General features: G+C 44.8%; 2 protein-coding genes across 17 annotated transcripts in view; both read left to right on the top strand.

Moving 5' to 3' along the window:
• The window catches only part of KCNIP1 (potassium voltage-gated channel interacting protein 1), a 374,463-nt gene extending 370,230 nt beyond the window's left edge, over positions 1 to 4,233 (top strand). For all 8 annotated transcript variants that reach the window (XM_065030115.1, XM_065030118.1, XM_005503528.3 and 5 more), the window contains one exon: positions 215 to 4,233. In XM_065030115.1, the coding sequence (XP_064886187.1) occupies positions 215 to 262 (48 nt within the window). In that variant the 3' untranslated portion in view covers positions 263 to 4,233. The remainder of the gene's footprint in view (positions 1 to 214) is intronic.
• Positions 4,234 to 4,242: 9 nt separating this feature from the next.
• Positions 4,243 to 25,666, top strand: part of GABRP (gamma-aminobutyric acid type A receptor subunit pi) — a 35,902-nt gene continuing 14,478 nt past the window's right edge. For 2 of the 9 annotated variants that reach the window (XM_065030111.1, XM_065030108.1), the window contains exons 1-7: positions 4,243 to 4,428; positions 4,796 to 5,042; positions 6,063 to 11,157; positions 11,527 to 11,752; positions 13,889 to 14,079; positions 14,319 to 14,422; positions 25,499 to 25,588. In XM_065030111.1, the coding sequence (XP_064886183.1) occupies positions 25,533 to 25,588 (56 nt within the window). In that variant the 5' untranslated portion in view covers positions 4,243 to 4,428; positions 4,796 to 5,042; positions 6,063 to 11,157; ... (2 more) ...; positions 14,319 to 14,422; positions 25,499 to 25,532. Of the gene's footprint in view, positions 4,429 to 4,795; positions 5,043 to 6,062; positions 11,158 to 11,526; positions 11,753 to 13,888; positions 14,080 to 14,211; positions 14,423 to 17,346; positions 17,451 to 17,517; positions 19,993 to 25,498; positions 25,589 to 25,666 lie in introns of those variants that run through there. The other 7 variants (XM_065030110.1, XM_065030113.1, XM_065030112.1 and 4 more) reach the window with 7 other exon arrangements.

Genomic DNA, 25,666 nt, shown 5'->3' with positions numbered 1-25,666 from the left:
ATGAGAAGATCCTGTGCTTGTGAAACCAGCTAAGGTGCCAAAGTAAGAGACGACTGCTTTGCTGAAGCAGGACCTGATCACTGAATCTGTTCCAGCTAATCGAGGATGAGAAGCATTATAAAAGCAAGGCTTTTGATTGTGTGCTGTGCAAAGTTACAAGTCACGCTTGTCAGTGCTGGTTTTATGAAAATGTCTGTCTTCTCGTTGCTTTCAGGACGACAATATCATGCGATCCTTACAGCTCTTTGAGAACGTGATGTAACCATGTCTGGCGAGCACCGGAGGAGCCAGAGACCTTCCGTGTAACAAGGACCTCCTTTCTGGGTGAAAGCTTTTTACAATTGAGCCATGTTCCAATTGTGAGGATTTTGTATGACATCTCCAGCCAAATGGCAACCGAATGCAATCGATCCCACCTCTTCTCCCCAGGAGACACCGGTGGACCTTTGTTTCGTTTTGGAAGCATGTGAATATTTTAATAAAACCTGACAAGAGAGAACTGCTGTTCGAAGTTCAATGAGTAATATACAGCATTGTTTGCTAGGCACAAGTTCTGCTTTTAATCTAGCAAGCTTAATTACGTATGATAGCACATGTTGATAGCTTACTCAGCCATCTATTGCAAGTGAAAAGCTCAGTCCATACTACCATACAGCAAAATGTTTTATGAATGCCTTGCTGTTAATCTGCTTTGACAAAAATCAAACCTACCAGGGCAGCCAGTGAAAAACGAACTGTAAACCATTAAGCAGATAGCCTATGTAGCCAATATCCCCATTTCTGCGGAGATCCTGCTTTTCCTCTCACATGCACTGATACCACCACACTGAGTTTGGTGGAGTTTCTCCTGAACACAGTAACTAGAGGAACTTCATGCCAGGGTGAGCCAGAAAGGAGCAAAACATGTGTTACATGTACAAAATTCAAACTGCAGAACGAATCCTGTTCAATGACGATAAGTTCTTGCAAGACCAGGCAGGTCCATAAGGGCTGGTACAGGAAGATGAACACCTGCTCTGTCCCCAGCCAACTTCTGCCGTCCCAGCACATGGTGGGACACCAGGTGATCTCCAGTGTGCGTCTCAGCAGCACCGTGCTCGTGTCCTCTGGTCCTTTCGGTGTAGTTTGGCACATGCTTCCTAGAATCATTGTTTGAATGTTCGTATTTTTCCATTGGAAATTGTCCACTTTATGGATTTATTTAAGCTTTCCAGCTTTAGTTAGTGCAGAAAAGGGCCCAGATGATGCAACTGTTTCACATACAGACCTCAGCACCCACAAGGTGCCCCGTAAGTTTAATTGGGACCTACTTAGTTAACTGCCAGGCCCTTATGTCCCTTTGGGTAATTTAACGTTTTCTATAGCAAAATCTTTTTTCCCACAAGGCTTGAACAAGTCCCATTTCCTTACTATTGCCAAACAGAGCATTGGTTAGAGGGGCTGGGTTTTTTGATTAGTAAAACAGAAAGAATCACATAACGAATCTACACCAAGGTTGGATTTTGCCCAGTAGATTATTTGTCAGAGCCTGCTTTGCGGAGGACCTTTAGGAAAGTGAGCGCACCAGGGTGCCGTTGCCATCCCCAGGCAGCCGATGGCCGAGAAGCCAAGGGAAGGAGGGAACAGCCAACTTTCCAGCTGCACAGAGCACACAGAGAGGAGAGTCCCTGCCATAGAGCTACATCACTCCCATCCAGTAAGCATATATATTTTTATTATATCAGATACTATATTACAAAGATACTGTTAGCAGTGAAGATATATTTTAAAAATTACGTAAGTGGAAGCTTTTTATAATACAAAATATATAGAATGACTCATTTCTGTAACCCTATATTTTATAAAAATAGAATCTGTTGAAGTATTCCTGATTATAGAGGTAGATCTGATCAGTACTAGAGTAATGCTATGCTAATTCTCCAAGATGGGACATTTTCCCCTTTTACTGTGCTCCTCCATACACTTCTATGTAGTCTTAACTTTACTCCTTTCAGTTGCTGACTTGTCATCAAAAGCGCTATACAACTGAGTGAAGCTACATGTATGCAGGAGGGACACCCTAGTCTACCCTGTTTATTGCCTTTCATGCAAATACCATTAATTAATTTCTTCCTGGCAGCGACACAGAACATAGCAGCTCTAATAACATGCTGTGATTCGCAGAGGTGATGCGATGCTGTGAGTAGCCTTGTCCCCCAGGTGTCCGGTATTGTCTGTTCAGTTCTTATTTAATAGGCACTTGATAACGACATCAGTTGTAGCTGAAATAAGGCACAATGTTTACACTGTTCCTTCTTGATTCTTCTTGCAATTGCTTTAGCAAATGACAGAAGTCAATGAAATTAATTACCTGCTTTTTTCCCTATACCAAAAGAGCATCTGTTTATTATCTGTTAACTTCAGATGAGGGAAAAGTGGTCAGGATAATGGAAACACAGCATTTGTGATGGGCTAGCACAGTGCCTTTGTCCTCTAACAGTGTGCTCATGACATGGCTCATACAGCCTGAAAAGTTTTGAATGTGCCCTTTTCAAAAGAAAATGTTGTTAGTGGGATGATACTGTGGTCCCTGAAGCTACATTAAGTACTGGAGTTACTGCGATGAATTTGGCCTGAGCTGTCTTATGTGTGTACATGGCCTGTGTGCTCCAGCCAACAGATAAAACAGATCCAGTGACTGTGAGAGAACCGTACTCTGCATGGAAACGTCTTTGGGTTTGTTTTTTATGTTTTCTGTGAATGTTACTTTGTAAACTTGCAAAGCCTCCCATCACTCATAAATGGGGCTTGCAATATTTATGGCAAATACTTACTACAGCTTTCTAAATAAAACATAGTATGCAATTCTAATCTCATACCATTGTAAATCCTCCTGCCGGTACGTGGAAGGTAGTTACTATGCTGGCTTCTAAGCTGCAGTTAGACTATCTGTCAGTGCTATCAGCTGTGCAAATTTTCTCAGTTGTGAATGTTTAAATAACGTCTGAATCCTTAGTCTGTTTCATTAGTTACAAATGGTTAGTCTGCATCTTCATGCCGGCATTTCTTAAAAAAAAAAAGCCTTTCTAACATGCATTTAGGTAACAATCTGTTGAAAAATAGGAATGTGATTGATAATGCAAAAAAAAAAATGTAATGTGCCTGTTACTGTCAGTGTTTGTTTTCCTGTTACTTCGAATGCATTGCAATATTGTGAGTAATCACACATGGAGCTATACACCTGAGGGTACGGCCATCCCGCGGGTCAGGCGTCGCGGGCAGAGCTTTGGTGTTGCCTGTGACAAGAGTTGAGGACAAAGCGCGGCGTGGCCAAGTGTGATCTCTGATGGGGATGGTAGCAGCAGCCTAACAGACTTTTTCTTCTTCTTCATGGAAGTGCCATGAAAGACCTAGGGAAATGTGCAAATACTAAAAGTTGAGATAACTAAAGCCATGTTAATGGAGCAGCAATGCATAGCTTCACTCTTACAAATGCTGTTCTCTGACAGCAATTTCTGTTACATTTTATTGAATGGTTTTAAAAATGTTGGTTTCAATAATAAAAAGAAAATATCTATAGGAAGGTGTCCTGTCATAAGCCCTGTATGTACTTTTACCTTAAGGGACACTGTCAGGTTAAAAATTTCCGGGGAAACTTTTAAAAGCAAGATCTTATAAACATGTATCAATCTGCACAGAGGCTGTGAAAGTGCTAAACTGTGCTGTGAGCATAACATTTATGTGCTAATTATTTAGCTGCATCACTCATTCGGGGGTGCTCTCATATTTGGTGCAGTGACACACACCTATTACTAACTGATAGTCTGGCCCTTGTGTAAATAACTGTCCAAAAATGTTCTACCTGCATCATTGATGTTATCTCGGTATAGTAAAAATTGAAAGCTTATAGGCATATCTTTGCTCTTCAGCATTTTTGCTTAAGTATAACCAGGAGAACAGGCAACAAAGTCAAAGAAAAACACAAGCACTATTTTATTTTACAGATAGAAATAAAACAGAACCTCGCAGTGTCCCTTCAGCTCTGGTTTGTTGTAAACATCCATTCTGACACATGGAGTAATGCAGAAGATATTTTGCGAGACTATATATATGTGTGTACATATATATAAATATAAAATTTGCTAAACTCCATTCTGTAGGGTATCATATGTCTACTAGCACATCCCAGGAAAAAGCCCATTCTCTTGAAAACATGCAGAAATGTGAAAATAAAGCTGTCTGTGTGAAAACTGGTATTGGTGTCGCTGCGGTGCCTGAGCAGGTTGTGTTGCCCCGGCCAGCTCTTGGCCACATGGATGGGCAGCCAGCGACCTGGGGACAGTCACCTTTGCCACTGAGCCACCAGCCTGCTTGGAGAGACACCAGCGCCCCGTGGGAAGCACCAGACCTGACTTGTTGTTGTCCCTGCCGACTCTGGCTCACCGGCACGTGCGTATGCTTTCTATTCATTTTTCAGCATCAGTTTTGCTCGAGCGGCTGTCCAAAGTCCCAGTTACTGCTGTGAGATGTTAGACACCTGTGATTTGATTCTCAGCCTGTCACCATTGCAGGATGAGCATCCCATCCTGCTGCCTGTGCAGTCTGGAGCGCTGTGTCTGCTCCAAGGGACAGTGGGTAGGAGGGTGGGTGGCAATGAGGTCTGTCCCCACAGCATCTCTGGGAACGTCCTCCAGAGCATGGTAGGGTGAAACTGAGGCATGTGCCACAACTCAGCCTGTGAAAAAAGGTACTTTTGAATGCAATAATAACTTTTTCTTACCGTGGGATTAATTCTGTAATCTTTGCTCGTCCACAGAGGTGGAAAAGCTGGAAACAGAAGAGCCCTCAACATGTTAGTGCATGAAGATCTACTTATCTGCACAAGTAGAAGTTATTGGCCACCCAGTTCTCCTTCATTTGGGGCCAGAAGATGCATCTGAAGTGGAGAAACCAGGCAGCATGCTGGGGGAAGTGAGGCTTCTGTCCTGCTGGAGTGGGATGTGACTGGGAGCGCTTGTGGAATAACAGGTGTCTGTTGGTCAGCAACGTATATTTGCCTAAAGGTAAGAAATCCCAGGTTATCATCATCTCTGAAACCAGATGGCTGGGGAGTCAGTCCTGAGAGGTCCAAATGGAGCTGAGCACTCCTGCTGGAAAGAGGGCAGCTTGTTAACTTCCTGTTCATATGTACCAATTGTCAGCCACATTTTCAGCCCCTGTATCAACCCAAATGTGGGATAGTTCTCAAATACTTTTAAAAAGAAAAAAGGAAGGTTAAGATAAGTATGTATGTAGATAAGAGTTCTAGATCCTTCACCTGCATTCAGCTCTAACAAATCCAGGTATATCATATCTATATGTATGTACTACTCTGATTCGAGATGTGGAAAAAAGTAATAATCAAGGGAACTGAACAGCCTCTTTGTTGCCCTAAATCACATTGCCATTTTTACCATGATAATTTTTTACTACAGCTTTTATGTCATAGCACAGACCCTGGTGTAAGGTTAGCTAACAGGAGCTGTCCCACTAACGATTCTTGCTCTTCTCAGAATTAACATATTTGATGCCCTGTCAGCAGCACTTACTCCACGTGCTATCTTCCCACTTGGAGAAGAGATTTGGTTTCTGTGAAAATTAGTTACCCTCATCAGGATTTACAGCTCCTGCTTAAATAACTTGTGTTGATGCAGACAGTAAAGAGACGTCTGGATTTCAGAAGACAGGGCCTGACAGGCAGCACAAGGTGTCACCAGGACCTGTCCCTGTGTGCATGGTCAGTGCCAGCGGGCAGGTTCCAGCACAGATCATGTTTAATTATCTGGGGCAGATGTCAGGTCTCACATAGTGCAAACATAACCACTTTCATACGTAAACATCTTCAACAGCTGGCTTTGAGAACTAATTAAAAAAAAAATCAGGTCCATGGTAATACTATGTAAAATTCATCATTAAAAATATATCTAAAAATGTATCTAAGGGTAGGGAAGATGAACTTAGAAGAAGAGAATATAGGGGAAATTAATTATTTCTAAGTCACAGAAAGAACTGAAGCAAAATTTTATGTCCTTTCATCACATCAGGTGCGTACTGTATGGAATCAGGCACGGGAGCTGTGTGGGCAGAAATCCTGCATGTTCTAATTGAGCAGAGAGCTGGAGATGGACCTATTAATCCTCCTACTGCTGTGCTGGGAGAGGCTGGTTCTTTGCGAGCAGCAGCCTCCAGGAGGTGGGAAATGAACTGAGGATCTCCAGATACTCCCTGGATGTGGTTACTTCCAGCTTGTTTTGTTTAAGCTGTCATTTATATCTTATAAAAGAAAAGTGTGTCTTTCTCCATCTGTTATTGTAGGCACTCAGAATCACTGTGAGGCTCTGGCTGGAAACCCACATGGGGGGAAGGTGCCTCTTGGGTGCACAGAATAAGTTGCCGTATTTGATTGTGGAGTCCCCTGGGAGCTCATCCTGGGGCTGCATTTCCCAGCACAGGCAGCTCCTGTGCAGCCAAGGTGGGACCCGGGTGATCTGCACCCCGTTCAGGACAAGGGCTCCTGCGGGAGGCTGGCGGGGCTTCTGGTGCTGAGGAGAGGGGAGTGTTTCCTTCAGAAACCTGGGACGCTTTTAAAGTTGCTTTTTGTTGAGATCTGCAAGCACAGCCAGCTGCCGGGAAAGGGAGAACGGGCAGGGTTGCAGCACAACAAAGCGATGTTTCTCTCCTAGAAATCAGTTCTGATCTGCGGTTTAGCAGCAGAAGAAAATCAGTCTGAATGGTTACTGCCCTCACCCAGGGCCAGGAATCCAGATTAAAAAAAAGATAAGAATGAGGCTGTTCTGGTCAGCCTGAACACTCCTCACAAAACACTGTGACCTTTCTTCCCTACACTACAGGTTTTCTTATGACCGTGTTCCTATTGTCTCCAAAACCCAAGCCAGCGCTCGGGTCCCTCTGCCTGTGACTGAAGGGGACACGAGAATGATAAAGCCACGTTGCCTCTTTCTTTTTTTTTAAAGAGTATTTAGTCTTTACATTTGCAGGGAAAGCCAAGGAGTGCATACACTGGTGGTGTGAACGATGGAGGTGCAATTATTGCTGTTAGTAATGTACAGCCCGCTCTTTTGTTAAAACATCTGTGAAAAGTTAGTGCTGACCCAGAACTTTCCAGAAGTGATTGGAAAGTGTTGATTTAAAAAAAATCAAAGATTGATTTTATACTCCCAGGGTTAGATTGACTTTGTTGACATTTTCACAGAAACTTATCCGACATTTTAATTCTAATTACTTTCTTGATTTACTGATAAATCAATATAAATTGAAAATATATAACAACGTAAGTATACAAGGAGGTAGAAGTCAGTACAAAGTTTTCTGTCTGAACACATATTCTAAATTTTAGAGAATTAAGAACATGAAGAAGTACAAGAGACTATTGTTTCCTTAACATGGACCAAACTGTTGTGGAAAACCATTTGCCATTATGTTACCAACCAGCTCTATGTAAGAAAAATAATGTGAATTTTAGTGGGTGAGCATTGCACTGATGGGAGATAAGACTTACCTGTGCTGTAATTGATAATTAGTAAAACTCCTTGGTGTGTTTCTGTGACAATCTGAGCTGCAAAAATACTTCTAAGTTCTCAGTTTTTGTTCAGGATTTTTAAAATTTATCTTAATGTAGTTACTTTGCCTTATATTTGTTTAATTTTGCACTAAACTTTGATATAGTGATGCTAAAATCTTTAAAGACATCTGCTACAAACAAGTTGTTGAACTGTTCTCTGGATCAGTTTCCGTCTGTATTTAAGCGAAACAGCTGGACACAAGCAAACAAGAGACACTTTAGAATGACAAGAAGGTAAGAGATTTCAATCAGAACAATGCCTTGCAGTGATTTTAGCAATAAAATAAAATTAACAGAATAATTAAATATTTAGGTTATGTCTTACTGTAGCAGTGAATATTGAGTGCATGCCATAAAGTAATGTGTAAGAATGCAAAACCAGGAAAACGTGGTCTAAATTTTGGCAACTACAAAGTTCAAAAGCAAAATTTCAGAACTCAAAAGGTCACTTTCCTGAGAGCACATTTAATCCCCATTTGGAACAGAAATGTCATTAGAGCCTGTGAAGAGGATATTCCAGGGTTCGAGTGGCCGTGCTCAGCTGAGCCGAAAAAGATCATTGCGAGAATCAGTGTGACGTTGCAGAGACCTGTGGATAAGTTTCAATATAGTAAAAGCCATGTTCAGACATTTAGTAGACAAGGAGAGGCATATTGTTGCTTCACTCTAGCTTTGCTATGGCTTTGGAGAGGTATTTATAACACTTCTATGACTTCTCTATTGACAGATCCGGCCACCTTGCTATGTCTTACGCGAACCTCCCAGACCTCCGGTGAGGTGGGAGGTGCTGCCTTGTGCCGAAGCTGAGAAAACCCATGTGATGGTGGAGGTAATTGTGACAAAACCAGGATCCAAGCCAGTCTTTCATGTCCTAGGTGAGTCCTTGTGCATTAACTATTCTGTTCCTCCAAGGACAGGTCCATGGAGTAAGAAGATGTCCTGTTGTAGGGGTTTGGAGAAGGTTAATGCAGTGGGCTGAGTGGGAAAGGGGCCTGAGGTGCCTCCTGATACGGACAGAACTGGGAAGGGACAGACAAAGCCCTGCCTGGGTCTGTGTTAGACAGCAGAGAGAGCACAAAAATGTCACGCACCTGGTCAAACCTGTTCCTGGTGCTGGGGTTTTTCTCCTTTGGCTTTTTTTAGCGCTTGGCAAAGAGGGGAGAAATAGATGTTGTCTGGCTGCTTTTCTGCAGTTTCGCTCTCGAGGTATTTTCAGTGCAGTGATCTACGGGCACGGGGGCCCTGGCTGTGTGGTTTGCTTCCCTGTTTTTGGTGAGAGGCAAAGCTGCAGCCCTCCCAAACCCTCAGCTTGCACCCACAGCATGGGCAGAGTCAGGAATTAACCCAGAAGACAGTTGGCATTTGGGAACAAGCACGTGGTCTGACACCTCCATGGGGAATGGGCTGTGCCCATCCCACGGCTCCAGGTGCCTCTGGGTGCTCCCACACTCCCTGCCTGGAGCTGGGCAAAATATCCAGTGTTGTCATTATTGTGATGATATAATAGATTTTGCAGTCAACAACATTGTCCAGAAAATATCACTGCATGTCAGTATAGTCTGAATTTCTCAGTATGATGTCGTTTTCTTACCACTGAAATGACATTTATTAAAACAGCTTCAAAGGCCCCTTTACTTGCGCTGCTCCTGTTGAGTTCACAGAACAGCCAGCTGGTGTCTGCAGCGGAGGTGTCCAATGTTCAGGAATATTTTGGAATATTGTTGGTGTTCGATGGTCAGATGAAGGAACAGAGTCTAGTGCAGCGGTGTCTGGCCTCTTAGGCAGTCGTGAAAATGAATCTTAACTTTTATAGCAATGGATGAGGGAGGATCTGAAGAGCAAAAGGGAGCCCGTATAAGACAAAATGGCTTCTTGTTTCACCCACAAATAATTCACACTGCACTGCTCCAACCTTGCAAAGCAGATTTTTCCCCTAGGCAGATGCTGCTGCAGGATGTTTGGGGATCAAAGAGTTTGGAGTACCTCAGTGCAGGGGTCTGTAGTGAAAATGTTTTGCTGCTATAGAGAAAATGCTGGCTGTGCCTCACGTAGTCCCTGCCTGGCAAACAGAAAAGCAAAAACACATGTTTTTTGTTCGAGGTTGCTGAGAATGTTAATGAAAGGCAATTAGAAAGGATGTGGTGGTTGGTCCCTATGTATTAATCTTTATTAGAGATAATTTTTCCCTTGTAAACGTGATGTGCCATCAGGTTTCTGTCCCGAGTGTGCTTTGTGAGACATTACATGGAAGAGTGTGGAAAGTAGCTGTTAATTTCCCCAAAGTGCTTTTAGCAGACTTGCAGAGAGCCAGCTAACCCGAGCCAGGGTGGCACCTGAGCCGCTGGGGGAGCAGCTGAGGACACCGCTGTCACTCTTGTCTGCACCACGTAATGCAGTCCAGCACCTCTGAACGGTGGGTACAGTTCACCAGGGTTGCATAGCTTGGGGTGGTGGTGTAGCTTTCTTTCATTAGCCATTTTTATTTGAGTGGCAACTACTTTAATGTGGCAACAGAAGTTAATTGTAAGTAATTACATGAGTGACAACATCAGTTTTATTCCTCCTCTTGGCGATCTCCCGCTTGGTACAGTGCATGCATTCACTGGCAGGCAGATGTATGGCCCCAGCATAAGCAAGTTACCTCTGATAATTGAGCTGGGGCTCTGCCAGGACACCTGGGTACCGGCAGTCCCGTGAGGACATCCTGGTCAGTACTTTTCCAGATGCCACGGAACTTCTTCAGGGGTGTGCAATGGTCTGGCGTGACCAGAGATGTAGCAGTAAATAGGCTGTAGGGCTTTTGAGGACACCAGACATTTTCTGTCACATAGTTATCAGTGTTGCACCAAAGGTCACGTTCTCTGTCAGGTCACAAGTGCTTCAATGATTTTTGGTGACAGGAACTTGTTATCTTATTTGTGCTAGGGCTGGAGGTACTTTATACTGAAACATAAACTGTAAAAATAACATTGGAGCAAAAATGTCGGATTTCTTCCTCCTTTTTGCGATTTTCCACTTGATTTGGTGTGTGTGTTCCCTGGCAGACAGATATATGTCCCTGACGCATTTTAAAGATCAAGAATGACCCTGAGAAGGAGTGACCTGAAACCTGCATTATCCCTGAAGCACCAGGAGCATCCATCTGGCTCCGACTCAGTGCCCGTGGGACACCGACGGCAGCTCCGTGACACGCAGAGGGGCAGGGGACTCTGCAGGTAGCACCGCTGAACTATGTAAATGCTGTTAACACCTTTTCTTTATCTTTTGAAATGCAAAACCAAAGGTAAGTGTGCAGTTCTTTCTTTTTATCCCTTTATAGTCTTTCTATAGCCCTCTGGGAAACCTCCGCTATATAAAATTCTCTCCTTTTCCTCATTTCCTCAGTGCTCAAAATAACCTGCACCAAAAGTAAACATTTCAGTGAATACTTCAACAAAATGAAAGGCGTGTATTGTGATACCATTCGAGCTCAGTTTTGAAGACCTCTAAGTTCATGCCCTCAAAAGAAAGCCCAGCAATGTTTTTGTTCAGGGTTTATATTCCATCATAATTCAAAGGTAAGTTAATGTTTCACCTGGGGCTGCAGGAACTTAGCTAAAACAGTATTTCCTCATTCACAGAGTAACAACAGTTAGCCTTTTATTTTGTCTGCACTGCTATGTTGTGTTCATAGAGGAAAAAAACCATTGCCTAATCCTTTCTAACAATAGGTGAGGCTATTTTTAAACACAGAATATGTTTCTGTACTGTATTGCCTGTATTGCCTGTTGCTGAGGCATTTTTAAGACCGCTAAGCCTCTCCTAGGTGATGAGAGCTGCCTGTCTGGCGGCAAACCCAGACCACTACTATTTTATAATTAAACATAAAGCTAAACCAACGTGAACCTCAAGGTGATTTGTCCACCTTGTTTTGTTTCACCCAAAAGCAGAAAATGCTTGTTTGTAGGAAATAACTCAAAGTGCTCTACGATTAAGCTCTTGAGAGACGTCCTTTCCAACGGAGACACCGAACGCTCACATACCCAGGCCTGATGCAGCCGACAAGCGGCACCTGAATCAGTTTTGGCCGAGGAGCTGTTCCCGTGCCCATTGTGCTGGTCAGAGAGGCTGCGGGGCTGCAACTCCCCGTGAAATGGAGGGTGAGAGCTGCAGGTACGACTTCAGCTGCTTTTACTCATCCCCTGTCAGGGCACACAGCTGCTTTCGCATCCCATGTGGGTAGTATGAGTCTAATGTCTCCACTAACCAGAGCTATTCAGCTCAAAAATAACATAAAGCAAGAATTATTATTCTTGAATAGTGAAAATAATAATATAAAGCGTTTTCTTGTAGCCAGCACCCAGCCACTTCATAAGCAAAACGCATCCATATCATCTCTCCGTGACTGTTTGGGACAAAACGGAAAACGTGAAAGCTTTTGAATTGGGCATGTGAGACACATGGGGTGCTGGGGGTCCCTGCTGCATTGTCACCCCCCAAGGCATCGCGGCCGCTCCAGGGGGGACACTGCTGGTGCTGCAGGGGGATGGATCCCACCAGTGAGTCCAGCCCATTTGGAGAGAAGCATAAAGCATTCATGTAGGAATTTAAAGTGTTCATCCAAGTATTTTGGCTTTTTTTTTTACCTTAAAAATATTTCCACCCCTCTCTTGAACGAAATCAATATAACAATATAGACCTAGGTCTTTTGGGGGGAAAGTTCTTAATATTTTTTTTTAAAAAGCATTTTAATTAAGCTTCTTTTATGGTGTTCAGTACAGTTCCAAAAAACATGCACTACCAATAGAGAATAACTTTCCTTTTCATGAACATGCAAACCAGAAACTAGTACTAATTGTAACTTAGCTAATAAGTACATCTTGATCAGATCTGCTGTCTCAGAATGTGTTTCATCCTATTAACATAAAAACAAGCAATACTTTGCAATAGATTCTAATCTAGTGCCAGTTAAAATATCTGCCCGGCTTTTGACAACTGAAGTCACTTGCGTGGATGAAATATATATTTAATAAGTTAGGGAGCAGAAAGGAATGACTTCATATCAGATCAGAGTTTGGGCCAAAGATTAAACCACAATTGTGCATTAATCTGAGATAGTAACAAAATGTTGTGCACCTGAAACTGAGTGTACAATTAATTGCCTGTTCCAAAACTCATTCTTGTATCTGACAAGAGGTTACACCGACCTTTTTTTTTTTTACTTTCAAAGTGTATTCTTTATTTTAAAGCAAAGTTAGAACAAATCTAGGCATGAACACTGAGGTGGGCACAGATAAAATAATGTCTTCAGGTTGCAACAGGCAATGTCATAATGGAATTATGCAGCCTGAACTCAGGCTAGGGCTGGATGTGGCTCCTGGCTGCCCTGGCCCTTCAGTCTGCCAGAGAAAAGAACAACAAACCCTGGGGACTGAGTGTCAAAATAAGAAAAGACTGATAGAAAAGCCATTCCCTCGGGTTCTGCTGTTGGTCACTAAAGAGAAGAGATCAGCACCTGTCCCTCCTCCTCCCCTTGTGAGGAAGCTGTAGACCATGATGAGCTCTCCCCTCAGTCTCCTCTTCTCCAGGCTGAACAAACCAACTGACTTTAGCTGCTCCTCATATGGCTTCCACTACAAACCCTTCACCAGCTTCATATCCTCTTCTGGACACTCTTTAGCAGCTTTTCCAGTTAATCAATTAAAGAACACTTCAAAAGGTGGGGAGAAAAACATTGCTGTGTTGAATCTGCCACGTAATTAATAGGAAAAAATAGAAGCATGCTGATTACATCTCCCAGAGCTTTGGTTTTCTGAGCTGTGGTGGGTGCCTTCTGCATTATAGCCCCTTTGCTAGCGCAGGAGGAGGCTGCAGAGCAGAGGTGACTTGGGGACAGGAGCCAGGCACTGACGGGTTGGTATCACCTGCGCTGCTCACATCAGACACATGGTGAAGTGCTGGAAAGTGGGAAGAAAGGGTCAGTACTTGGATTTACACATCCCCTGGCAAAAGGCCTGAGCCGATGGCTGAGCTGCGCTGCAGGGCTGGGGAGCACAGCCGGGGCCAGGACCTGGCTGGGAAAGCACAGACCAGCAAGAGCTTCCTGAGCTCTGTTTCGAGGCTTGTGTTTGCTTTAGCGTTGCACACAAAAAGAGCACACTGCTAACAACCAAGTGTTTTATTTTCTTTGTTGCTGTAGACACTGTCGTCAAGTCACAGAGTTTGCTGTAAATCAGTCTGCAGTATAAAATGACAATTCTTTTCTCACAGTATCAGTTTTCTGCCTCATTTTTCTACCCTGTCTTTCAGGCGTTTATTTTAGAAAAGCCATAAAGATAAGCTATGCAATGGGTCTGGATTGACAGTCTCCTTAGAGGCTGAAATGGGGCAGAAATACTGCTGGAGTGATGGTGTCCAGCCCCAGGTCACTGCTGTAGCTGTGCCACCACACTGCCCTGCCTGCGCACTGGGCAACCCCTCCTTTCTGCAGGTAACCTTTGGTAAGAGCCTGATCTTTATCTCTTTCTGTAGCAAGAGGGGGTGTCACTGCTGTTTTAAGCTGCCAGGAACCCAACGCATAGTTACGGAAAATAAATGTGGTATGAGCTGATGGATTTATCTGCATTTTCTAGCCCAGCAATTAACTCTGCTTTTGGGAGGCAGAATCAAAGCAGCAAGTGTGCTGTAACGCCAGATCGGAGCTGATAATGTATTCCTCCCTTCCTCGGTCCTTTGCCAGCACACAGATCAGCCTGTTAAGGAATCATCTCCCAAAGCATCAGTGAGGAGCATCGCTGGCTGTACCATGGCAGAGCAGAGCTGGAGACAGAGCGGGAGCCACAGGTGCTGGGGACAGGAGGGAGGTGGCAGCAGGGGCTCAGAGGGTCGGCCACCCGCTGGCCAAGCTCCCAAGGAGCCACAAGGCTGCAACCCACTATACAGAGCTGGGAAGTCTTTGATGTAACCTTACTTTTTGCTCAATTGCTTTGAAACTTATTACTACACAGATACACTTTGCTGTTATCTTAAGAGCTAAGTGGCCCTAAACGTAATAGAGCCCTGTGCTGGTGGGTGGTGTCTGCGTGGGTTGTCCATGGGCAGTGGGGTCAGCATGTGCGGCATCGCGTGTTGGGGAAAGCTGTGGCTGCTCACGACTGCTAAACGTGCAGTCTGCGGGGAAACTGAGGCAGGTGGGATATTTCTGACCTGGAGCAGCGTTTGGGAAGTGGTGCCTGAACACCCCATGGTAGCACAGGCACAGCCGTGGGCTCCAGTCCTGGGGAGGTGGGAGGAGAGGAAGGGGAGCTGCTCTTTCCTCTGCTTGCCTCTCCCCCTGAACCCCTCTCCCTGCCCACAAGCTCCCTCTGTCTCGATTTCTCACTTGTGTGAGCTGGGGTTATATTTATCCCAGCCCCTCACTGAGAAGTGAATTCAGATGCTGTGCTTAAAAGCTACAGCACATAAGCAAGCATTCCTGCTGGGGAGCACTTCGTGTCACCAGACCAAAACCTCGCTGATGCATCAGTTGGGAATGCAACAGGTACCTGGTCAGATCAATGCCATAAAGAGGAGACTGCACCCAAAGCCATCTCCCTGATCCATTGTTAAATTTCCTGTGTTTAAGTGTCTCTGTGGGTGGCTTTTGATGGAATTTCCCTCTATCTAAGGCAAAAGAAATAAGCTGAATCTATGGTCGCTTTTACAAACCTTTCTGACTCAGTCTAGTGGAATCAGCGTGGGCATTTTTTCACCCTGACTTATGTCTTTTATGTGTATCTTGCAGTTTGGGACTGAATTGTTCATAAATGTACAAACAGAAAAAGTAAGAACTGGAAACACATCAATTTTTGAGGCTTGCTCTGATCTTCCTCAGCCAGGACCGAGAAAGTCGTGTGGGCTCTGAACCAGCAGAAAAGAGCACTTTGGTTATAAAAAATCAAAATCTCATCAAACTGATAACTGAGTGCAAGGAAAACAGAGACTTTCTGTTCCTTGTGGTGTTCCTGTTGATCGTTGTCTGCACAAGGCATCTCGTTTACCTGCACTGTCTTAGGAATGCATGTGTCTTCACACTATTCTGAGCTTAGGCCTATCCCCTGGGGACGTGTGCCTGACTTTTGGGGCAGCACAGCTCCAGGGCTGCCCCTCTCTGCGTATGGACATCCCATGGGCAGGCAGTGGTGTCTGGCAGCTGCTCCCAGCAGAGAACCAAGCCATGGGGTGCGACCTGCACATCTCCCAACATTGCAGACTGCCCGTGCAGGGCTGTCCTGGCCTTCGGGGCAGAACAGGCAGAGCAAGCCAGGCTGTGCTCACCTGAGAAAAGCAGCTTCTCCAATGAAGCTCTGGTAGTGGTACAATAGTGCACAGTGTGTGCGTGGTTTGTAACTTCACAAAAAAAATGGGGCCAAAAACACAGCTGGTGAGAGTACATGCAAGGGACAGCCAAGGTGTGACTCTGCTGTTGCTCCAGGTTCATCTTGCCAGCTCAGAGACTGCAGAGCTGTAATACTCTTTTTGAAATATCAGGGGCCTTTGGCATGAAATATGGCTCTAATTAATCGTGGTGGTGTGGCTTTCTCATTGCTGCAATCAATTCATCGATAAGAAGAGGGAAAATGCATTGACAGGAGGTGTGGGGTGATGAATGGGCTTGTACATACTTTATGTTTGGTTGAAACTGCAAACACCTGCTATGGCTGAAGCTTTAACCACCATCACCCTATGAGCTGTGGGGTCGTTCGGGCATATGTAGGTAGAAGATGGTGGTTTGCAGGCTGAAGGACTTGTACTGAATTAACTAGTGCCATGTCAAGCCTCATGGGTTTTACCTGGTACAGTCTTGGCTGAAGCTCAGGTGGCCAAACAGTGGCACAGTAGCCCAGCCCAGCATCTGTGCCCAGCATCTGAGAATCTTTAAGCCTGACAGTGTTCAAGAAGAGACTGGACAACATCCTCAGACACATGGTGTGATCTGAGGGGTTGTCCTGCTCAGGAACAGGAGTTGAACTTGATGATCCTTGTGGTTCCCTTCCAACTCAGAACATTCTATGATTGTATGATCTGGTCCCAGAGCTGCTTTGGAGTTGAGCAGAGATCTCTGTATTTGGAGAACTGAAACCACGTGGCCCAACCTAAGAAAATGTAATGACTTAATTTTCTGAACATTTCCTCCTCCCTTCCAGAAGGGATGCCTTCAGTTTTTTTAAAAAAAGAAGTCCATTTAAAACAAAAGACTAATGAATATGGTAGCCCTTCCTCTTTTGCAAGTTAAACACCTCATCTTTCCTCAGAGTACAGCTCTAAATCATTTTATTTGCAAGCCCTAAGCAGGAATTTGTATTCATGGTAAGACATTTATTGAGTTAATTTATTTAAGGCTGGGGCATAATTTCTAATAATGGAGGAGTCTCTAGGCCCAGTGAAATTGTCTCCCTGATAGGGCATTAATATTTTTAAGGGGTTATAATACTCTGTCAATTGATCTGTGTCATTTAGGGAGTAGGTTAGCAGTTATTGATGGTTGCTCACATGACGGATTATCTCAAATAAAGCTGGTGCTCCGCAGACCGGCGCCTGCCCCAGGGCCGCATCGCCACACTGGGAGCAGGGTTCAGGGTAAATGGGCGCGAATGAGACGAGGAGGAGAAATATAATAGCACAGAGCAAATCTGCAGGGTGGCTGCTGCTTCTGCAGCCTTGGGCTCGGGGGGCAGCACAGGGAAGCCCTCGATGCTTCATATGTGTCTGTCTGTCTGTCTGTCCAGCAGAACTCCCGAAGAGACAGGAAATCGAGTGCTGGGCTGAGCGAGGAGGTGTTGGCGTGTACTCTGCAGGTGGCTCGGATGTGGCAGCACATAGTCTGTTACTGGTAATAGTTAAGAGACAAATAACTTGACTCATTAGTACCTTAGTTTCTCTGTTCTTAGAAACAGGAATATTAATGCTATTTCTTGAGTGATTTTAAAAAGAAAAGTCCACATTAAAAAAATAAAACAACTGTTTTGCTTGTTTAAATGCTATATTAAATTGCATATTGCACTAAGAAACATGGTGCAGAATCGCCTTTAAAAACAAGGTAACATAAAAACAAAACCAGATTAAATAGCTTTAGGTAAAGCCTGTTGCAGGAAAGGGATGATGGGACCACCGAGGCCCAGGCAGAGTTTTCTGGGGCATGTTCAGACCCTCCCAGCCCAGGCTTGATGGTACCAAACTCTGGCAATGTGATGGCCTGGGAAGGGGACAACGTGAGCAAGTGATGTAATGCTGCTGTCAAACAGTTGGCAAGAGCTGACAAACATGAAATAATATCAAGGCACCTTTGAAGTCAGTCACCTCATCTCTTGTGTTTTGGGTGGACTCTGCCTAGTTTGTGGGAAGCATTAAACACAGGGACTTGGGGAGAATGGAGATGAAGTTGTCTCTGTGTCAGGCCGTGGCTCTGCTGCCTGGGACACCAGTGCGCTGTCTTCTTTGCGACGTGGAGCGAGCCAAAGGCAAAGAGCTGTGAAAGGGTTGTACATACAGCAAAACTGTTCACACTAAGCTGCAGTGGCCTCTTGTGGGTGTGTTTGCTGTCTTTGAGCATAAGGTTTTGTTTATTCACGTATAAATTATTCCTCTTGATGTAGTAGGTAAAAGCTAAACTCTGCTCCGAGTCAAATGCTGCACTTTTTATTTCTATGTGCTTGCTTTTATTTGGGATATTGAGTATTTACTGAGGAAAAATTAATGTTGGTGTGGAAGGACGTGCAGCTGCAGTGCAGCTTTGTGCTGCCTGCAAAAGCAAAATAAATATGTTGGCAGAAAGTGGGTGGTGGAGGCATTCAGGACGTTACGTGGCTGGTTTTCCCCTAAAACTTACTGTGGTGAGGAGTGTTTCACTGCCCTACTGAGATGCAGACTAATATATGTGTAAGATGAATTATTATGTCTGAACTGCGCTCCTTGGGGGCCCCATTGAACAGTTTTTCTTACATGCTCGTTTATCAGTGTGCTGCCAAGCCTTCAATTAACGAGTTGCTGGCAGTTCTGTGAATTGCTCCTTCCCTTCCATGGTGCTGGGTGCGTTCCTGTCCTCCTTGGCAAGGTGCTGTGGGGCTGGTGCTCTACAGCACCGTCTGCTCAGGGAGGCAGATGCTCAGCAAGAATGAAGACAAAGTGATTCTGTTCATCTCCTTCTCTCCTCTGAGAGGTCAGCGTGTACCTCCTGCTTTTTTCTCCCAGAGGGGTGGGCCAGGGCACACAGCGATTGCTCAACTAAATCACATCTGTTGCTTAACAGCCCCCAGCTCAGCCTGCAACGCATGTCAGGAGATGGTACAGAAAATCACGATAGAGACCAGCCAGCACCGTGCTACAAGGGAAACTGTTTCCCTTTGCCATGGCCATCAAAGAGCAATCCAAAATTACCCCACGCATCTCTAGGTTTCGTATGGTGTGTTTACCTGTTACCTGGAAGCTTGGAAGAAAAAATTCCACATGTTCCCTGTGGGCTTGTGTGTCTGCTGTAGCCTTTTGGTGTATTGACCATGCCCTTGGTCTGACAGAATGTGAGAATAATCAGAAACAAAATGTCTGATACATTTTCTCTATGTATCCCTTTACTTTCGCTTTGTACTTTCCAGTTCCTTTCTGTCTAAGTGGCACACTCTCGTGCTTTCTCTCATGAGAATCTTTCCACGCTAATTACCTTTTATTTTCCATTTTCTCCTCTGGTACACCCAGAACTGAGCAGAACAATCAGCAAAGCTCCTCAGTAAACCTGTCCTTATTTGCCATTAATGTAACAAGTACCGGTAGTTGTTATCCTCTTATTTACGTGTACAGTTCAGAAGGTACTCAGGGTGCACCATTTTGTGTCCCACAAGGGAGTTAATCTTGTGCATGCTTGTCTCAGCTGATAGGAACAAGAATAATTACATCTCACATAAAATACCTGCATACACACAATGGAGGAGGCTGAGAGACCAGAACTGCTGAGGTGGGAGGGACCTTATATATAGGGTTGCAATTACGGGGCTGGCAAGTCGAGAGCGAAATCATGGGAAGCAGCGCTGCTGGGCTTGGGAGCTGCCTGCCTGCGGGAGGAGGAAGGTGAACTCTGTGCACCCAGCCCTGGATCGCTGCCCGCGCCGAGGGGCCGGTTTGCCGAGTGAATGAACCTGCAGCGATTGCCCAACGTGACCGAGCGCACGGATCCGCAGCCGGAGATTGACAATTGCAGGCAAGTTGAGATCGGAGCTGGAGTTAAGGTTTCTCGTGCAGGAGAAGAGCTGCCTGAAGCATGCCAAATTGCTGGATAAAATTTTAATTACTTAGACATTTTATGCACATCGTATTTGCTCAGAGTAAATGAACTGACCAAACAGAAACCAAACTTGACATTTTGGACGAAGAATTTATTTCACGTAAGTAAATCTCACAAACCTTCCTTTTTACATAAGTGAAGACTTCTGTTTTTATTTAAAGAACTCCGTCCTGCAAGCCACAGGCAGAGCTGCGTACCACGCCGGGTGGGAAGATGTGAGCATGAGCTGCCGCTTCCCACAAGCAGCTTGAAGGACGCGAGTTTACATCTTGAAAACACGAATGCATTACTCAGGCGTGGTTTTAACATTCTTACAAAAGGACTGAATCTAATTTTACACAAACCATTCTTGTACCGTGGAGTTGCTTCTGACTTTCTTTGGAGTAAAGTAAGATGGGAATAAGGCCTGTGGTTTATCGGGTGTCACATAAATAATAGGTCTGATCCTCCTGTCTCTCACACTAAGAGTAGTATTAAGTCTGGGTGAATAAATGTATGTGCCACTCGTACCAGGATACATGAAATTAGGAGTGAGCTCTGTATTTTTAAGGTACCTGGTGCTGGTTTGTCCCACGCAGCCCAGGCCTCTCTCTGGGCAGTTGCTGATGGTCTGTGGGTGCGGGAGCTGCTCCGTGTCACCCACCGTGTCACCCGCCATGGAGACCAGCCTGTCCCTGAGGCTCAGCTGTGAGCTGAAACTCGGCCAGGGTTGGCTCCGGCCATCAAGTCACCTGATTAACTGCCCGTGGTTCCAGATAACCACTCAAGCACATGAAGAAAAAAATAAAAGGCAGAATAAAGCAGTTGGTGTCTGCCCTGGGCAGGCAGCACTCGGCACTGGTGTCCACCCACCACGGTCTGCACGTGTCTGCTGGGGCCTGGGCTCCCACAGCCTCTGCTCCTGCCCTCCCAGGAAAACGTGGGCCAATAATGACCTTCTAGACCTGGTCAAGGTGTTAAACAACCTGGCTGACCTGAGATTTTCTCAAACAGCAGGACAGAAAAAGGTTCAGTTCCAAACAAACTTTCTGAGGTTTTGACAGAATACAAAACCATTAAGGACTTAAGTCAACATGAGACGTTCCTTGCAGCCCAAAATCATGTGCTTTGTTTTATCTGCTCTTATTTAACATGCTCAAAGTCTTTTCCCAATTTCTTGTTTTAGTCAGAAAATACTATAAACAAGAAAATAGATTTTTGAAGCTAAAAGATCAGAAACATTTAATTTCAATATTGTCTGTGCCCTGGTACAGGTGCTGCTTCCAGGTTCTGCTCCCTTGTTCTCTATCAGCCCCTAATGTCCCTTTTTGTCCTGACCAGCCAAGGAGTGAGCCTGTGTATCTGCTGACACATGATGGGATCCCACCAGCTCTTCAATTCTGTAATAATGGGATTTGTTTTGTATAAGTTGATTTCAGTGTCAAATAACTAAGTTTTCCACTAAGAGTGGCTTGCATAAAAAGGTTGCACAAAAACGTTTCCCTGTTGCTAACTCCATTCTCTTCCTTGTAGTTGCTTCAGATTCTCTTCTGGCCTGCCCAAATAGATTTTCAACATTCAAAATTTAAAAAGATAGCGCTTTTTTTTTTTTTTTTCTGGGAAGAACAAGCTTTAAAGATTAAAAAAAAAATAAAGATCATCTTGAAGTTTGAAGTTGAGGAAACTGAGAGGCAAATAATGTTAGATCAACTGAAAATGAGAGCCTTTAATGATTTGCTTGGTCAGTACGTTAGAATTTGAACAGCTCTCATAATAAATTATCAGACTGCCCAACTCTTTCACGGCAGCCGTCATGCCGTGAACCTTTCCTTCCCAAATCCCTGCCCACGCACATCCCCTGGGTAGTCGCCTTCCAAGATCAGACAACTGCTCGTGCGGCACGATCTGCAGGCGCAGCAATTTGGCTCTAGTAAAATCTGACCTTATGAATTTTACCCTAAGCTTAGTAAACTGGTCGAATGGGTTTGGTTCCCAGGGTGGCTTTTTAGATTCTCATAAATGGTCCTGTTGCCTGGCAATGCGATGTTGCCAGACGGTAGAAAATCGGAGGATACGCTGATGTGCTCTGTGCAGTGAGACAGGCGGTGCGCTCAGGTGTGAAGCAGAAAGTAATGCAGAATTAAGGCAGCAAAGACTGAGCTGTAGCGGAGACACATGCTGCTGGTGTTCTTGGGGTAAAGAAGCATTATTTCATTAGATTCTCTGGGAACAGACACAGGCTTCCACAGAGGGCTCTAGTGCGATCTATTTTACTATAATACTTGCATCTTCATATAATTTTCATAGCAAATTGGGAGAACACAGAGGTGAGCGAGATCAAGGTTTTCATTATCTCTGAGTGTACATAACGTATGATTTTTACATAACTCTGGCATTGGAAGCAATCCCTCCACCAGCTGTACTAGTGCTGCTGTTCTGGTAGTGCCTGTGCCGTGCTTTCACTGACCATGGAAAAGTGTCTAGATTTAAACAGTGTTTAAGATGGTTTGTGGGGTTTTTTGTTGTTGTTTTGTATGGGGTTATTTGTTTAGGTTGTTGTTTGTTTGTGGGTTTTGTTTGTTTTTCTATTAGAGTAAACAGAAATCCTTTACTGGATAGAGAAACACAAATAATCTAGTAGTAATGTCTTCCCCATGTACTGTACTAAAGAAGCTGGTAACCTTTGATGGAAGCTGCTGTATTATAAGAGCAGAATTGTAATTGCATTAACTGATACAATGAATAGTGAAGAAATGCTTTGGTTATATTCAGCTCTGGGCACTGGTGTCACCTTTTTCTCGCTCGCAAGGGCTTTAATACGCCCAGCTCTCTTAGGTACCTACAGGTCCCCATTTCACTGCCATGCAGTCTTAGGATCTATTATCTTCACAGCCATCCTCTGAAGGAGGAAAAGAAGATTTTCCTTGTTTTGCAAAGAATTAGAAGAGTCACAGAGAAATGGAGACTAGTTCACTCAGATCTGTGGCAGCAGCAGCTATAAATTTATCTGAGTTGGTTTGTTTCCACGGTCTTCGCTAGGTAGTGAGGTTCAGGCTTCACTTCTGTTAGCCTTCTTGGGACTCCGTTATGTCTTCAGTTAACAGAAGTTTTTTACTACATAAGAGGTCTCCATCCATTACTCACTCATCAAAATAAATAGAATTTGGCTTGCTTTGTTCAAACTAAGGCTTTAGTAACTAATATCAGATGGCATAAAGCTGTTTAGAAACCTATTCTGTTGCAACAAAATGCTTCCAACCACAGCCCCTGTGCCAAACAGATGCTCATGAAGGAGGCTCAGGAGGGCTTGTTCCTCAGCTGAAGTTTCTGAGTTCTCATACTTTAACAAATACTAATTTGTAGAATTATCTTGTCTTCCTATACGTTCTTCTTTAAACTGTCTGGACTAATCTGTCTTCTTTCCCATCAAAACTGTGGTCTTACATTGCTCTAAGCAGGTAAATTATTCTCTAGCGCTGCATGATCATGTTATAATGAGGACCACTCACTAACATCTGGAAACAGCTGAACACCATGTTCAGAAAAGGGCTGGAAGTGCAAAGCCTTGTTAGGAATTCAGATGTTGGACAGATATTAGAGCATATTTTATTTAGAGAAACATACTTTTTCTAGTGGGCTGCCCTGCCTTTGTGGTGCTTGAATGTCCAGGTGTTTTTACTGGCTCTGTCTGGGCACAGCTGTTCCCCTGGCCTGGAGCCCTGCTGTCCCACAGCATCAGAGCTGTACAACCAGCTGAGAAAGCAGAGTGTCCCCTGGGCTGTGGTGACTGACCACAGGAATAATCTAATCCCTGCAGAGAATTCCTGGTATTTAGGTTACTATGGAAGAGCTAGGTTTGACGTTGAGGCCATAATTGCTGTGTGTGATGAGAAAGGCACCAAATGTATAGCTGGGATCTTGCTCTCACTGGTGCCAAGGCACAGGAACTAATGATTTTCACAGCCATTCCCAATTTGTAACAGTGTACTAAAGAGGAAGGCTTGTATCCACCCCAGAATGATGTTGCCTTGCAGGCAACGGGAATCTGCAGGAATACTGCTGTCCCGGTGGACAGCAGGATGACCATGAGCCAGCACTGTGCCCTTGTGGCCAGGAAGGCCAATGGGGGATGGTCAGTAGGTCAGAGAGGTTCTCCTGCCCCTCTGCTCTGCCCTGGGGAGACCACATCTGGAATATTGTGTCCAGTTGTGGCCCCTCAGTTCCAGCAGGACAGGGAACTGCTGCAGAGAGTCCAGCGCAGCCACCAAGATGCTGAAGGGAGTGGAGCATCTCCCGTGTGAGGAAAGGCTGAGGGAGCTGGGGCTCTGGAGCTGGACAAGAGGAGACTGAGGGGTGACTCATTCATGGGAATCAATATGGAAAGGGGGAGTGTCAGAAGGATGGAGCCAGGCTCTTCTCAGTGACAACCAATGGTAGGACAAGGGGTAATGGGTTCAAACTGGAACACAGGAGGTTCCACTTAAGTTTGAGAAGAAACTTCTTCCTGGTGAGGATGCCAGAGCCTGGCCCAGGCTGCCCAGGGGGGTTGTGGAGTCTCCTTCTCTGCAGACATTCAAACCCACCTGGACACCTTCCTGTGTAACCTCATCTGGGTGTTCCTGCTCTGGCAGGGAGACTGGACTCTTTTGAGGTCACTTCCAATCCCTGACGTTCTGTGAAAACTCTCACCCATGGGTACACTTCATAGTGCAGCAGAGCAGGTCGAGCAGATTTCTGTTTCCAGCTCACACCAACGAGGTCTGAGTGACACGCTCCCCTTGGCGGCCGTGGCAGTCGCACTGCTCCCGCAGCAGCTTGCAGTGGCAGCAGCAGGAGGTGAATGGCAGAGCAGCATCCGCTGTTCCTGTGCTCCACAAACAGTCTGCATCCAATGCAGCATTTCAGGCAGGGAGTAAAACCACCAAGCGCAGCAGCGCTGCCCATCGTGGCACCTGCTCCAAGGCCAGCACAAGCCCAGGGGAGGCTCAGGCTAGATGCCAAGATTTGGTTTCACTCCCAGAAAAGTCAACGAAACCCATTTAAAGTGGAATGATTTCATCCTGTACTGCATGCAGAGTGACTTGCCAACAGTACTATTAAGAGCAGGGGTTTATCCCAGGTACGAGCTAATGGAGCGCAGAGCTACAGCATTTCTGCAGAGCTGATCAGCGGAGCCCTGGACTAACAGATGCTGAATCTGTCACATGTGGGTGGGCAGGATCTCACTCAGCTTCAGAGTCTGACTACCTCTAGGAACTGCCTAAACCTTTTCCTAATTAATAAATCCCTTCCCATGGTGCTGTTCTTGACACCAGCTAATAGCCATCCCATGCTGAAAGAAGAAAAGCCCTATCTAAAACAAAGTGGCACCTAAAATGTGGTGACCCTGTCAAGGATTTCAGGACCTGAGTTGCCACTAGTGTCTGTTTGTGAAAAATGTTGAGATAGCACAGTGCTGAGAAATGACACAAGCTGAAAAAAAAAGGGTAGGAGCCACTATTTGTTGGGAATGTTAAACATCACACAGTATGTGGTTCTGACTGTGTAGGATTTCTTTTCCCTGTCCTCTTCCCTTAAAATAGTTTTTCTTAAACCACAAAACTTCACCTTTCTTTTCTGTTTTACAGACAAGCAGAGCAAATACAGAAATAATCTCCAGAGATGTTTTGCAGATATTTTTGCTTCTTCAGTTTGTGTCTTTTCCTTCCAATCCAAAGGTAAGTGGACTGTTTGTTTTGTTTTACAGGGAATGTCTGAATTATGTCTCATATAAATAACACGGATCAAAAGGAAAC

This window comes from Columba livia, chromosome 14, assembly GCF_036013475.1.
Source record: "Columba livia isolate bColLiv1 breed racing homer chromosome 14, bColLiv1.pat.W.v2, whole genome shotgun sequence".
Taxonomy (NCBI): domain Eukaryota; kingdom Metazoa; phylum Chordata; class Aves; order Columbiformes; family Columbidae; genus Columba; species Columba livia.
This window is presented reverse-complemented; position numbering and strand designations above follow the sequence as displayed.